The 16,596-nt window shown below is 40.5% G+C and overlaps 1 protein-coding gene across 1 annotated transcript in view; it reads right to left on the bottom strand.

The window, feature by feature from the left end:
* Nucleotides 1-255: 255 nt before the first annotated feature.
* The window catches only part of LOC140242023 (transient receptor potential cation channel subfamily V member 5-like), a 30,050-nt gene continuing 13,709 nt past the window's right edge, over nucleotides 256-16,596 (bottom strand). Inside the window, exons 2-15 of the mRNA XM_072321767.1 lie at nucleotides 15,298-15,451; nucleotides 14,098-14,268; nucleotides 13,364-13,553; nucleotides 12,694-12,847; nucleotides 8,396-8,647; nucleotides 7,290-7,448; nucleotides 6,628-6,735; nucleotides 5,836-5,940; nucleotides 4,893-5,047; nucleotides 3,983-4,092; nucleotides 3,136-3,275; nucleotides 2,717-2,833; nucleotides 2,039-2,170; nucleotides 256-465 (exon numbers count right to left, since the gene is read on the bottom strand). Coding sequence (XP_072177868.1) covers nucleotides 256-465; nucleotides 2,039-2,170; nucleotides 2,717-2,833; nucleotides 3,136-3,275; nucleotides 3,983-4,092; nucleotides 4,893-5,047; nucleotides 5,836-5,940; nucleotides 6,628-6,735; nucleotides 7,290-7,448; nucleotides 8,396-8,647; nucleotides 12,694-12,847; nucleotides 13,364-13,553; nucleotides 14,098-14,268; nucleotides 15,298-15,451 — 2,157 coding nt within the window. The remainder of the gene's footprint in view (nucleotides 466-2,038; nucleotides 2,171-2,716; nucleotides 2,834-3,135; nucleotides 3,276-3,982; nucleotides 4,093-4,892; nucleotides 5,048-5,835; nucleotides 5,941-6,627; nucleotides 6,736-7,289; nucleotides 7,449-8,395; nucleotides 8,648-12,693; nucleotides 12,848-13,363; nucleotides 13,554-14,097; nucleotides 14,269-15,297; nucleotides 15,452-16,596) is intronic.

Below are 16,596 nucleotides of genomic sequence, written 5' to 3' on the forward strand. Positions count from 1 at the left end.
ATTCATCAAAATCTACCCCAGAGACCAATGACACATGTGCCAAGATGGCTGGGTTACCAAGCTGAGAAAATGTACACATGCATTCCAAATTGTTACGACACCCATAACATGTGTTAACATTCTGAATACAAACAAACAAACTTAGTTATATTTGACTGCGGTAGTCTCAAATGTCAATTCAGGAATGAGACATATGAGCTGCTCATATCGTGAATTCTATACAGTACAGTTTCATTAAATTTATAATGATAAATGCTACACACACTCTCCGTCTGTAGGCGGAGTAATCTTGGTCTCGGGCACAGTGATGGTGAGACCATGATCGGTGGCTTGGGCAGCGGACACTGTGCTACAACGTGGTAGGTCCATGTCAGGGGGAGGTACCCACTGGCCATCGATGAACTTCATCTTGGAATTCCTGTTGTTCCGCTGACGGGATTTCTGGATTTCCCTGTCATCATGTGTCTGTGTGAGAGAAAGCAATAGGCACAAAGAGGATCATCAAAATGATATTCATTTCTTCTAATTCGCCATATCGCATATAGCAAAATATCGTCCCAGAATGCATTGCGCAATCAACATCCTGGCTTTTATGCAGTCAGCTTAACTTCTGGTTATCGCCAACGCATTACGTACGCAATGCACTGCACCGCAATGCACTGCACGCCAACACACAGTTTCACTTGCATCGGTAGCGTCTGCTCAACATCGGTCACGCAAATTTTACCTTATCAGCGAGTGTCTTTCTAAAAGCTATTAATCATGGATGATCACGAAAGAACATGACAGTTTGTCAACTGAAGAAATATCTTGTCGAAAGGGGTGTGCCTTGCACTGGAAAACGACGATTTGAGTTTGAAAATCTCGCCGAAAAAGTCGCAAAAGTTTATCTGGTTTTGGAGGAGTGAGACCACGCAGCCTCCGAGAGGAAGCGGCACAGAGTGACTACAGCAGACGGCTCAGTTCGTGATCTCAACGGGAAAGCAGTGACATGGACTAGGGACTTGAAACAGTTACCACCCGTTCGTATTAGCGATGTTTACGCTTATCTACTCACCAACTGTGGTAGGACATATGAAAGAATCAAGAAGCATAAGTGTGATATCTACACAAAATTCTCACTGTTGATTCTCCAATTCGGTGAATTTGCAGCGAAATAAGACTCAATCGGGTCAGACGAAATGCGAGTAAGTATACGTACGTGTTAATGCAACAAAAGCGATGAATAAGTGTGTGGGACGCTAGCCGCGCCGCTGCATGCAGCGTGCATGCATGCATAGTAGCGCGCGGAGCGATAGTTGCAACCGGAAGTGGGGTTGACTGCAAATCGCTCCAAAATACGCCGATTAAATTAGTGCGCCGCCAACGTTGGTTCTTTTATAGCTATATGTGATATGGAGAATTGCAACCGGACCTGCACTGACTCATGAAACAAGTAGCATGGAGAGCGGGTGTCAGACATTCTAGTTGACTGCTGCCTACCCTGGAACATGGGACAACCACAGCAGATGTAAACTTAAAGTAGGATCAATCAAGGATCAAAAAAGCATCAGCATAAAAGCTTAAAACCAAAACATATTAGCAAAGCTGTTCAGTCTAAAGACAAAAACAAAGCAAGACATCACTACACTGTAAGCATGGAATATTTTTCAATGTGAAAATTTTTTGAATAATGCGCACTCAACTAAGCTATTATGAAAATGTAATGCAAATGCTACAAATTTTTATTTGTGAACAAAAGAGGCCTCATCCTTGAAATCATGAACACATATGTGCCATCATCACAGTTAAAGAAAATTGATATACTACTAGTTTCTACCTCCAAAGTAGGTTTTTTTTTATTCATGAACAAAGAAATGTTGCTTTGTGAAGGGAAGTTCATAATTCTCTTTGCAAAGTATTTCTTCCTTGTTCAGAAACAAAGACGTGCTATACATGGATATGCTGTAGATTTTGCTTTTCATATTAAAGCACAGATTGTGCGGAATGAGGTTGTGACTCTCGCGTGAGAAAGGGAGGTATGGAACAGTGAGTTTACCTCATGCTCTGTTTGTTGTACCATGGCTCGGCCTGGCAGCCCCTCCCACACTGGTTGGGAGTACATCATCTGCATGCTGTGCCGTATCTCTGGGGACAGAGACTGCTCCAGGACCAGCAGTACCTTGGCCCACTGGCAGACAGAGCGACAGACAGACAGACTTGATAAAACATTAATTCAACATCCATCAGGGCCTGTTCCACTGTGTGTAACCATAGCAACTACTGCTACTTTAGAGCAAAAACATATATTCACTGAGGCACCATCAAAGTGATAGTTTAAATGTGGTTAATGATAATGATGCTTTCATGAGGATTTAGAACAAGTGCTTTCTTGGAACACACTTCATGATGATGTGAAAGGATGGTACTTGTCTAATAGGCAGGTGGGGGCATTTGTATCCCCTTCAGACCCCAACATGCTTTATTTTTAGCCTTTTCTTAGCTTTGAATAAGACTTGGATATCAAGAAATGCTCTGATCAAGGGTCATTACAATCCTACAAAACTATGGGAACTATGAGGCATTCTTCAAATTTGATTCACGACAAAAATGATGCAATGTCATTTTCTTTAAAGTCCATCAATATACATACATATAAACACACACAGTATATACACACAAACAAATACAAATGCAAAGAAAGAGAGAGCCCAGGATTTTTTTTTTTCGCCAATACCTGTCTTTGCCACTCGTAGTCTGCATTGGCGATGGTGCTGAATGTATTTCCCATCATAGCGATGAGCATATTGATGAGCAGCAAGGTCACAAGAACCATGTAGACAAAGAACAGAAACTGCAAGAGAACGTTGTTGAGAAACAAATGTGTGACATTCAACCATTCTGCAGGGTCATGTTTACACAGATGTACACAAAAACCTAAGCAATGACTGAAGTTAGCAGGCTACATTCTGAAGGACCATGAGTCCCTTATCAATTGTTATCTCACCTATTACCTGTAATAATGTGTCTAAACTAACAGCAGAATGCTTTGATATGTTCTTCAATGATTAATTCATCATGGCTATATCACTTAACATCCGCTTTTACCACTGGATACAACTTAAATGCTGAATTTCCTTCGATTCTGTCACCTACCTTAGCCATATGTGGGTATCTCGTGTTATCGAACTTCTCGTACACATCTCCAAATTCTCCCAGTGACATCACAAACATTGCAACGGCTGAGTTGATGAAGGAGGTTTGTTCTTCAGAGCCGAGAAACACAATGTGCATTGCTACAATGAAAGGAAAAGAAGATGAAAATCTGGTAACTGATACAGGCATTATCAAATGAGATAAATCACTGTGAGGCGCACATGGAACAGTAAGGTTTTCAATCCTGACTCAAAATAATGAAGCTTCTGACAATTTTTACACAGAAGTGGAATGAAAAGAACTGTAAAAACATGAAAAAGAAAGTTTGTTTTCTCATTATCATCTCTCAAAAACATAGATACCAATGCCAACTAATATACTAATAATTTACGAACAACGGTATCATTACTGTTATCATTATGATGGTGATGGTGACTACTACTACAACTGCTGCTGCTGCTGCTACTGCTGCTGCTGCTGCTACTACTACTGCTACCACTACTACTGCTGCTGCTACTACTACTACTGCTACCACTACTACTGCTGCTGCTACTACTACTACTGCTACCACTACTACTGCTGCTGCTACTACTACTACTACCGTACTACTAATACTACTACTATCATTATCACCATAATTATCACCATCATCATCATCATCATCATCATCACCATCATCATCATCATCATTTCTTGTGGATGCTTCACAAATTGGTAGGGTGCCTTGTGGGGATCGCAGGATGTACTCTGCTGTTTTAAAAGCAGACTGATATCGACTGAGAATGGAGAACCCTTGCAGTGAACAAACTCTGGCCACTACAACTCTTCGTAAACAATTACCACTTACCCTGTGAGAAGCCAATGAAGAAGATGAGATAAAGCAGAAGGAACTTGAGTAGATCTCCCTGGATCATCTTGTAGATCATGAAGATGAATGGTCCTACCAGGGCATATACCCTGAGGGTTGGATGAACACATGAATGTGGTCATTATTACACTGCATTTACCCAATAATTTTGATATATAAATATCTATTGCTTTATTGATATCTTCCATTGATTCAGCGACTGATTGTATCATTCATTACGAATTTATATTGCTTCTTAGTACTTTCTGAGCTCATTGAAAGTGATACAGTCAACACAGCCAGGTAAGTTTCTGAAACAGTACTGTATTGTATTAGATTCAAAACCCTTTGTGGCAAAAGGCATAAAATTACTGTAAGTAATTTGGCAAGTGACAATCAACAATCAAAACTGAAATCAACATAGACAGGAAATCTATTAAGGGATAGTCTGTTGTGAAAACTCCTGAAGAGCTCTCGTGAGCAGAAATGATAAATTTAAAGCTTTTTCAGTCGAAAATGGCATGTCTTGACAAAATAAATGATGAATTTTACAGGGGAATTCCAGTGCAGTTGAAAGTTAGTCTGAAAAGAAGGAGTAAAATTTTCTTAGAACAACAATGAGAATTTGATCAAAATTGGATGACAAATAAGGAAGTTATGACATTTTGAAGTTTTGCTAATTTTTCAGGAAAAGCTTCCTCATTTTTCATTCATTCTATTTGATCAAATTTTCACTGTTGTACACGTAAGATTTTACTCTTGTTTTATCAGACTAACTTACATCTGGACTGGAATTCCTCTTTAACCCATTGAGGAGGGCTGATTTTGCGATAACACGCATTTCCCATGGACACCTGCCCGAGTATACTCAGTACTCGTCCTCAACGGGTTAGTGCTGTTTTCTACATACCTGAGAAAGAAGAGAAAGAAGGGACATGCGGTCAGGACACACAAGATGATCATGACATCCTCGTAGTACGGGTTACAGGGAGGAATCCTACCAAAGCTTGCCAGGATCACAAAGAAGCAGGAGAGTAGGAACATGGCCTTGGCTGGTGCATTGCGCTGCAGAAAGACAACACAATATTTCTTTCAACTACCTGCTGTAAAATCAGACATTTTTGCAGGCATGAAACTTTCACAAATTTTGCAAGGAACCAAGATTTGTGAAAGTAAAATGCATGCAAAGGGTTTTTTTTTCTTCGATACAATGCAATGCATGACAGTGGCAATTTGCAAAAGTTTCACGCTGCAAAAAAAAAAAAGAAAGGCATTCAGCTCCACTTTTCTTCTTTTAAAGTATACCCAGTATGATACAAGTCAATCACAACAGTTCTGCTCACTGACCATGCCTTTCCCCCTTCTCTATATCTGAGACTTAGGAACCTATGTGTCCTCACTTAGCTGTTACAGAGTTGTTGTGGTTAAGTGAATAAGACAATGGACCATTGGTCAAATCATTCATCCAGTCATTCATATATACTCCTGAATTTTGCACTCCATTATTGCATGAAGTAAAGGTGAAAAGCATGTAGAAAACATAACCAACCAAAGCAAAATCATAACTATCTGCCATTTCATAAAAATATAGGCATTCTGAAGACTGTAACTGAATTAATATTGCACTTCCTCTCAAAAGGTATATTACCACATTATCTTATTCTTATTCTTAGTAAAATTTACTTTTTATTCAGTATCATTCTCCCGGATCTCATAGAACACATTCACTAGTCTCATCAAAAGACTTATATCATTTCCAGAACATCATATCATAATCTGTGCTTCCAATAGGGTCCCAATCAATTAGGTGCAAGTAATTCAGATCTCCGACTAAATCAGAATGGACTTCTTACCAGGACATTCCAGTAGAGTTTCCTGAGATGGTGGAGTTCCTTGAAAGCAAAGAACACGAACAAAATGGCCCCCAGCAGAGTCAGGCATTCAAATGTGAGACGGCACTGTGAATATATGAGCAGAGGGAGAGAGGAATATGTGAAAGGATTGCCTATAATAATGACATCATCAACATAAGTGAAAAACCATTCCATGTTCATTTGCCTTGAATCAAACTCTAACAAAACTGTCAAAAAGTGTAATTTTGGGTATTTGTTCCATGTTCATCGTGTCACTGCCAGCAACCAGGGTAGTGTCGCTGCCCGGAAAGCAGTAGAGGTCGAGTCCCACTGGTTCCTTTTTTCCAACATGTTTGTTAATTTACAGATCAGCAGTTGTGATCTTAATAAATTTAATTTGTAGAGGGAGACAAATTGAAGAAACTCACACCTGAACCTTCACCCCTCTGAATAATATCTTTCTTTTAAAAACAGAACCTCCTTGGCAGAAGTAATAACCCCAAAAATCTCGTTCACACATTTGAAATATGGTAGATTTTTTCCTTTTCATATAAGAGAGAAATAGTTTGCATTTTCTGTAAACTCAGACAAACAGACAAAATATGGGTAACAGATATTTACAGACATTCTGGGGGGCATTTCATGTAGCGTTTTGGTCGGATATTTTTCTGACAAACTGTTACAAGCTACTGAAATTCTTGCATCTGATTGGCTGAGGGCAAGTTTGTCCGACAAACGCTTCATGAAATGCCCCCCTGGTCCTACTTCCATATCAGCGATCAGTCTCCTTACCACGTCTCGCACGGTGTCTGACTTCAGGAGGTAGCATGGATCTCTCTCCACCCGCTGCGTCACGTTCCCAAATTCATCTGTCTCATTCACAATTGTGGGGTTGTTGTCCTGAAAAGAGGTGGCAAATATCAAAATTGACAGAGCTTTGATGATACAAAGAAGTAATTAAACACAAAGTAAAAAAGAATTCATAAAACAAAAAATATCAATGGCACGCAATGTCATACTATCATGTAGTATGCCATAAAAAATAAGGATAGAGAGAATTAAATGTCTCATATCCAATCACATCTGAAGAATACCTAAAAGCAAAGAGCATTTTAATTATTCAACATGGTATCAAAATACTTGAGTCTCAAATTCAATAGAAAAAAAATTGACTGATAAATTCATCAGATTCTTTCATGGTATATGTATTTTCAGCCTTTTTGCTTTGGTGTAAAGCACCTCAAGCATTTAATCAGAATGGAAGATGGTGCTATAGAAATTGTATGCATGTATTACTATTATTATTATCAGAAACAGCTGAACAATATGCATCACAAATTTGTGAAGTGGTCACAAGACATCTTATTTGTTTGTTTGTTTGTTTATTCATTATTATATTTTCTTTTGGAGAGGGGGGGGGGTTCTTAAATCTTCAGCATCAGTGGAAAACTCACATTGCCAGGTCTCAGGTAGAAAGCCGTGGTAAGGAGAACCAGGTAGAAGATGAAGAGGCTCATGCGGAGGTAGAACTGGAAGCGACCAAACGTCTTCCACTTCTCATGCAGCATCTTACTCATGAGGCCCTTCATCAGACACAGGTGCTCCAAGTCAGACTGGGAGGATAGGGCAGAGGATGGAGAATACTGATATATAAATATAAAGTTTAGAACGTTATGAGGCAAAAAAAAAAACCCAACCTGTTCTTTACCAGCACAGGACTGCATATCAAAATCGATCCCGCGTCGTCTGAGTTTTCACAATGGTTCTGAGCCATTTTAGCGTCCCCTCAAATTCATGACGCATACGGCTATTTGATGCCATTATGACAAATGACATATGGGGGTGCTTCTTTACTGTGTATAGGCTGCATCTTAGCAAAATCTAAAGCTACTTTGCAACACAACTCAGGGACAGAGGAGAACAGTCGACACAGCTGTCATCTTAACATCCATAAATCTAAAGCTCTAATGTGTGCATGAGTCATCAGCACGGAGGGCACGTGGGATGTAGCATTGTACAAACTTACAGTACCACAACAGCATAAAAACGATGATGGCAAGACAAATTCATCCAGATTGACTGATGGGTCTATCCCGAATTGGAACATGTCACAACACAAAGAACTTAAAAAAATGTGTGACCTCATAGTACGGGATGATTCTATTTTGGCAATGAGAGGATAGTGCACTCTGAAATAGAAAATCACATGCTTATCATACTCATCTCAATTTCATCATCTTTGGTGTTAAGGTTTGTAAAATTATAACACTGCAACACATAATGGAAATAATTACATTTATTTTCAACAATATCTTCACTCTTGTTCTATCTATTAGCATTCATTTGTGTGTGTGTGTGTGTGTGTGTGTGTGTGTGTGTGTGTGTGTGTGTGTGTGTGCATATGTGTGTATGTACCTGTGAACCTGTACAGGAGGTGTGTGCCTGTTTGTGTGTGTCTGTACAATACAGTGTGATCCATAGACGGACTGACTTCAAAGAGATTACTGTACTGCATACAACTGAGGAAAATAACTTATTCAAGTGAGCTTGCAGTTTTTACCTGATTGACAATTGTGAAGAGGGCAGACTTCTCGTTAACGCTCCCGTCCACTCCAATGCTGTCTAGGTTGTAGAGAGGGTAGAGGGCGCACGTCACATCTCCAAACTTCCACGACACCTGCCGCTCGAGATAGATGATGTAGTCGAAGAGCTCCTCGTTGGCGATCTCTGCCGCCAGGGAGAGCGGGGTGTACCCCTGGGCGTTGGTGATGCTGCAGCTGGAACCAAGCTCGAAGCACTGGGTGAACATGGCCTGGGAAACCAGAAACAAGATGATGAACCACACCCAGTGTTAACATCAAATTTTGAGTGATAATTCAAACAATACATATCCAAAAACTTATAGAAGGATTGTACACAGACAAGGAAAATAGAGGTCACAGAAATAAAACTAGAGAAGCACTCTGAGAGGGCAGACCTCCGCCAAGCATGCAGCCCATTTCCACCCGCACTGATCTTGTTCTTCCACAGAGATCAGTGATTTCCACACATACGTACTGCATTGTGTGCTGAAAGCCGCCTGATTTCCCAATAGATCAATCCCAATACATCATAAACCCTCAGCTGTACAGCGCGCCTCACCCTAGCAGAAACTAGAGCACGCGCTTTAGTGCGCGCATGCAAACCTCAAATACTCGCAGCCTGAACTCCCAAGTTCATTGACCCTGCCTGCCAAAATATCAAAAATCCTTCATAAATTCCCCCAAAATTCTCGGATCACTAACAAAAGTTAATCGTTTGTAACTTGTGTCACTCTCAACCTTTCCTGCAAGTTTCATCCCAATCCGTTATTTTGCACACGGACAAACAAACTAACTAACTAACAAACAACCAACGGTAACGAAAACATAACCTCCCCCCTTGGCGGAGGTAAAAAAGGAATGGAGTGAAGTGAGACTAAGGAGATGGTGGTTAAAAAAAGCATGAAGGAAGACTTGATGAGAGTAAAGGGAAATGTGGACAAAGTCAAGGGTTGATGTAATAGAAGGACACTGCAGCAGACGGCAGCCATCCCACATCCATGGGTGAAATATGCTTGAAGGAGAGGAAGATATTGCACATGAAAAACAAACAAACAAACAAACAAACAAACTGACACAAATCTGAAAATTTCAGTGTAGGAATACTTCACTGTAGGAAGTTTGGTTCTACCCCCATAACTGAAACTATTGAATTCTATAACATGACATAGTGAACTAAATATAATGGATTATTGGAGTCAAGATGGACAATGTCACACATATCTGCAAATTCTCAGGAGTGATGTACCACATCAGTTACTGTTTAATGATAAGGGAGGAAAAGTTGGAGAGTAATGATCTGTATTAAATGCCACTAGTTATAAAGCCCACAACAGACTACTACAAATGAAGTCTTTAGGAACACATGTATTGTATATGTTCATGGTTGGATGTGTTCAGGAGCACAGTCTAATGCCACAGGTTACGGCATAGATGTGGTTTAGTGCTTAACTAAATCAAAAACTAATTACTACAAGAGTTATACAGGAACTGTCACCAAAAGAGCGACAACCAATCAGCTGCGGACCCGTGATGAGGATGGATGAGCTGTCATTTTCACAAGTTAGATTGTACTTATCATCATCATTGCTCTCATCCTTTTCTCCATTGCTGTATACTAATCATGGGCGTAAATCCCGGGGGGGATGGGGGGGATATATCCCCCCCTGAAATGGAGGAGGGGGGGATGGCCTGTACAATCATCCCCCCCCCCTGAATTTTAAGGGGAACAAATGGAGGAAGCAGAAATGTGATTGTATCAATTTTGGCATATTGCATGACGTTTGTACGCCGGCCTTCAGACAGGTAACAGAGCTGAACAGTATTCTATCTTGTAGGAAAATGTATACATCATTTTCTCAAGCGCTCGCTCGCTTCGCTCGCTCGCGAAGAAAGTAACATTGACATACACTGTAAGGTATGGCTCAGACGTTGACAACGTCAATATAGGCCTACATGTAGGCCTAAACATGCTATGACGCGAGTAACTGGGGACCATCTGCAAAATATGTACGAAAACAAACAAACAAACAGTAACAAAAACTATATCGCCATAATTGAACCCCCTCCATTTCCTGAATCATTCCTGAGAAACGACAGTGACTAATGACTCAGTCAGGATACATCTATGGGCAATACCCAGGGAAGATCAGGGGCGTCGAATCTATGGGGGGGGGGGGGCGCAAAGGGGCATTTGCCCCGCCCCTGCGGAAGTGTTTAGGCAGACAAATAATTTATCCCCCAAGCAATTCCCGAGATGAGGACAAATCTCGAACTTTCTTAATGGAAAATTGTCGAAAAATCGCCAGAACTCTGCACCAGATCGTTGTATTCCAATCATAAACATGCAAAAGCTCCGCTATACAGGATCCATTTCGATAAACTTTGTTCAATTTTGACATTGACGTATATTTCCCTAATTTATCAAAGAGTGTGCAGCAGATCTTTCTTTCAAAAGCGAAAAATATAGCTACAAACGGCAGTTTTTGGAGTGTAAAATGTCAAAATTTTCAAGCTCGCTCGCTTCGCTCACTCGCATTTAATCATTATTCCATTCTCCTGATGTTGCTGCCAGTAATTGCCAGCAGTTTTCGCCCGATGCGCCCCCTTAATTTCCAAAGCTATATTTTTCGCTTTGGAAATTAAGGGGGGCTCACCGGGCGAAAACTGCTGGCAATTACTGGCAGCAACATTACTGGCAGCTCCCCTTAATTTCCAAAGCGAAAATATAGCTACAAACGGCAGTTTTGGGATTGTAAAATGTCAAAATTTTCAAGCTCGCTCTCCTCGCTCGCTCGCATTTAATCATTATTCCATTCTCCTGATGTTGCTGCCAGTAATTGCCAGCAGTTTTCGCCCGGTGCGCCCCCCTTAATTTCCAAAGCGAAAAATATAGCTACAAACGGCAGTTTTTGGACTGTAAAATGTCAAAATTTTCAAGCTCGCTCGCTTCGCTCGCTCGCATTTAATCATTATTCCATTCTCCTGATGTTGCTGCCAGTAATTGCCAGCAGTTTTCGCCAGATGCGCCCCCTTAATTTCCAAAGCGAAAAAATATCTACAAACGGCAGTTTTGGGACTGTAAAATATCAAAATTTTCAAACTCGCTCTCTTCGCTTGCTGGCATTTAATCATTATTCCATTCTCCTGATGTTGCTGCCAGTAATTGCCAGCAGTTTTCGCCCGGTGCGCCCCCCCCCCCCCCTTAGTTTCCAAAGCGAAAAATATAGCTTCAATCGGCAGTTTTGGGACTGTAAAATATCAAAATTTTCAAGCTTGATCGCTTCGCTCGCTCGCATTTAATCGCTATGCCATTCTCCTGATGTTGCTGCCAGTAATTGCCAGCAGTTTTCGCCCGGTGCGCATCCGCCCCCTTAATTTCCAAAGCGAAGAATATAGTTACAAACGGCAGTTTGGGGACTGTAAAATGTCAAAATATTCAATGCAAAAAGATTTCACCGTGGGAGGGGGAAATCCCCCTACCATACCCTCCCTCCCTCCCCCCCCCCCCCCCCGCTTGCTTCGCTCCCTCACATAACCGCTCCTCCTATACAAAATATGTCTACGCCGGTGATAGGCCCCATTATTTAGTAGGCCTTCACAGTGATGTCGCACAGGCGGAGCAAGAGCTGAAATCCCACGATTTAGTCATTCAATAATATATTGTGAATATTTCATTTTCTTATTGTTTTTTTTAAGAAAAGAAAACAAAATTTTCACCAAAAGTGTGCACCAGATCGCTGAATTTCAGGTCTGAAAATGCAAAATCTTCCACGTGTGGGAGAGGGATACCCCCCCCCCCCCATACCCTCCCCCGTTCGGTCGTTCCACTCCCTCTCACAGGTATTTAAAAAAAAAAAATGTTTTCATACTTTTAAGGTCTGATTTTCCGCCGAAAGTCATCTGACAAGCAAAAAAAAAAAGCAACAAGAACAAAAAGTCTTCATATTTTTGCTGCCACTTTCCTCCCACTTTATATTTCGTGCAAAAGAGCGGGACATCCGATCCAAGTAAAGTGTGTGTGTGTGTGTGTGTGTGTGGGGGGGGGGGGGCACCAAGCTTCTCCCCCCCCCCCCCCCCCCCGGGCTGCGCGGTCCGGTTATGGGCTTGTAATCGTGGTGATGGTGACCATCCCCCCCACTCCTCAGTACGGATTTACGCCGTTGATACTAATAGATATATACTGCTACTTTTGTTTTCTTCTACCTTCTTGTTTTTGGGAGGAGGGAAAAGACTAATACCAGTTCTAAGGACTGGGTGGGGCCACCACCGGGCTCACCTTCTTGTTGTGGAGTACAGCCATGTGTAGGGCAGTGTTCCCGTTGGCATCCTGGGCATTAACATCTGCCCCCTTGCTCCACAGGAAGCGCAGTATGTCCTCCTGCTCCAGGCACGCAGCAAAGCTCAGAGGGTATTCCCCAAAGTAGGTGTGTCTGCAGAAACATTACAATGGCAACAAAAAGTGGACAATACATGTAGGCTGGTTTCCTAGTGTTTTCACATTTTTTAATACATCTTTATTACTGTATGCACCTTGAGATAAGCCACTCAAAGCAACATTTACATCAGATACATGTAAATATACTATTGATTGCTTGAATTAGTTATAAGTTGTTGTGAAGGTATATGAATATATTTCAACATGTGGTATACCATTTCACTAAAATCAAAATGGTACAGGGAAGCATTCTCAATGGCAGTATATCTTTGTCACTTGATATGTCTCCAACAAATCTCAAACAATTAATGAGTGCTGTTATATATTGGTTAATTGAATGGCAATCCTTTTGTCTGCCTATCTGTAGTTGCACTGAGAGAAGAACAAATAGAGTTGATGAAGAAGGGGGATGAAAGGAATAATTGATTGAAGAAGAGGAGGAGGAGGAAGAGGAGAAGATGAAGACCAAAAGAAAGAGGATAAAGAGAATTTTATCAGGAACTGTCCTCACCCTTGGTAGTCTGTTTTAGGATCCACCAGGATGGCCTCGTGTTCAAACGTGTCCTGCCTGCACGTCTTCTGGTCGTCTGGGAGGAAGAAGCTCCCGCAAGCCCTCTCGTCGAGGTACGCCCCATGCTCCACCAGAAACTTCACCATGGCGAAGTCCTCGTTGACGATGGCAAAGTGCAGACAGCTCTCACCTGCGCACATGTGATGATCAAACCTTTGATGATTAAGTTTGTTTCTGGTACATGTTCCATTTGGGCACCAAAATCAATGTCTGATCACTAATCATGCAACTGAGTAGCCATTGTTATGATCTACAGTTAAAAACCTGGCTGTAGTATATTGGTCACCTTCTATAGGCCTACGTCACTGCTACTGTACAAACAACCTCAGAGAGAGAGAAAAAAAAAAACCAATATGGGATGAAGACCAAGTATACAACAGATACATAATTTGTCTCTTGGTGACAATATTTCACTTTGGCAAAGCAAGTAGTGTCTGCAGATCAAGCCCTGCCTGCCAATATACAATGTACCAGTATACACACTTCTTTTTGTCAGAGTCTGTGTGAACCACAAAACAACTTTTGGTCAGGACAACCACAGAAAAAATAAAGAAGAATACAGTGTTTTGTGTGTTTTTTATTAACTTGTTGATGCTCCAAGACTTTAAGATGAGCAAGAAATCGTGGCAGAATTGTAGTTCAAGTGGAGGTTCATCGGGGTTTGGCGAACTCACCGTAATACATGTCGGTGTGAAACACGTCATTGACAAGGTTTGGCCAGGCAATGATGAGCCTCTTGGCCAGTTCATTGTGAAGGTCAGTGGCATTGAGGAAGCACAGATGAAGGATGGTCTCACTGACCGCTCCCCTCTTGTCCAGGTCCCAGCATACCTTGCGGAATGTGGCTGGTGTCAGAGAATATATAATCACACAATTAACTTTTTAAGGACAAGTCCACCTTCATCTACATGTGGATTGAGTGAATGCAGCAATATTAGCACAACACATGAGTGAAAGTTTGTGGAAAATTGGACAATCTGTTCAAAAGTATGAATTTTTAAAGTATTTGCGCAATCACTGCTAGATGAGAAGACTACTACAGTGTATGATGTCATATGCGTAGAACGATATGAGAAAATTATAAAGAGAATTTCACAATTTTTTTAAGTGCACATTTCCTCGACTTGTCACTGATGTATGGTAAGGGTAATTTATTATTGTGGAATGATTCTGGAGCATAAACAAAAAATACATTTAGGGTAGAGACAAAATCACATACAAGGATGTGAGCAATGCGCAAAATTCATCAATGGCAGATATGAATTCACATAGAAAACTTCAAGAAACACTGAATACAAAGTCAAAAATACATCAGAGGTAAAAAACAAATATATCCACTGAACTCTGAAATACAGTGTACTTCATGGAATGTCAGCAAAGTCACAACATAGATCAGGAGTTAGAATAGCAAATACACCAGTAAGTCTGATGTGCCTTGCTAAATGCTACTCAAATGATAAAGTGGAACACCGACAGAAAAAAAAGAGAAGATTTTCCCGCGAAATACACCTGGAGTCAACAGATATGCCATTAGTTCACCATCTGCATTTCTTCATCATTTCTGAAAATTACAAACCATGATGGCAAAAATGCTTCTTCTCTTAAAATCTGGCAAACTTATCTAAAAAAAATTGAATAAAATAATGAAAAATATTACATGGGACATTGGCATTTTGCATATTGCATCATGCAGCATGCATTCTCCAAGACAATTGTTCATAAACTAATTTCAGTTATCAAATTCTAACAACAACAACAAAAAACACTCCTACAGTGTACTTGTATAATCTACTCAATTTCCTAATGACATCTCAATTAATCTACTAATCTCAATCATCATCGTTGTACCATACATAGGTGCCTATGTATCTCACCTGACTTCACAGGGCTGACAGTGTTTGCGCTCTGTTGCCGTGACGATGCTCCGATGATTTCCGTCTTCTCCTTTCGATTCTTGTTCCTGCGGCTCACAAGCTCCTTGATGGAGATGTCACGACCCTGACCACCATTGTACAAGTATCTCCTGACCTGAAATGTGTCATTACAGGGAAGACAAATAGAAAAATATTAACTATTATCGCAAGAGACAAAATATATACACTACACCATATGTTGTGCAGCATGTGACATGAAAACAAACCAATTTCAGGGGTGTATCCAGGATTTTTTTCTGGGGGGGTCGAATCAAAATTATTGGACCTTTACCTTTGCGAGGGAGCGGGGGGAGGGTGTGGGAGGGGGGTGTCCCCCCTCACACGGTAGGGAGTTTTTGAATTTTATATCTTAAAATGGGGCCATTTGGTGCATACAAAAGTAACTTTTTCGGCATGGCAGTGCGACTTAGAAATAAGGTATGGCATATTAAAACTAAGTTACGAAATTTACGAGGTTTTTGACAATTTGCTGGAACACCACCTGGTCACTTTTTTTTCCTGTTGTATAGGGTAAAAAGCCCTCAAAAACAAAAATGTCTTCTACAGAAAGTGGACCTTCTGAAAATTTGGGGGGGTCGTACGACCCTCCCGACCCCCCCTTGCATACACCCATGAATTTAACGTAAACAGCAAATCTGGGATGATGGATGATTCACTTCAAGACATGCTGGCAAAATATTTGGGCAATGTATTAAATAAATGAAGTGAAGCACATAGTGTTACAATAATACTTGAAGAATTCCACAAACAAGCTTCAATGTATTCAAAATTGTATGACCTTCTTAACAACATATAACTCATAAAATCATGGATACTCAAATGGGTAGTATAATGTCACAGTGTGATAAGTCCACAATGTTTTCAAGATTTTGTACATCATGAACATGTTTCCATTATATAATAGTACACATCATGCATGTGTGTGCATATCACAAACAGCTAAGCATGCATTGATATGCACAATGCACATACCATTCATTTATTCATTCATTCATTTATTTTTCCATCTCCAACTAATATACACTTTTTTTTTTATGAGATACATTGCATTTATATATATATATATATATATATATATATATATATACAGTATATATATATATACATTGCAAAATTACGTCACAAAATATGATAAATGAAATTTATGGATAAACAAGCGTGTACCACTGATAAGGTAAAAAGAAAAACCATAAAAATCTTTCTGAAAATTGAAAATGCAGTAGATGGAGAGGAATTCTA

The sequence above is a fragment of the Diadema setosum genome, chromosome 18, assembly GCF_964275005.1.
Source record: "Diadema setosum chromosome 18, eeDiaSeto1, whole genome shotgun sequence".
NCBI classification, from domain to species: Eukaryota; Metazoa; Echinodermata; class Echinoidea; order Diadematoida; family Diadematidae; genus Diadema; species Diadema setosum.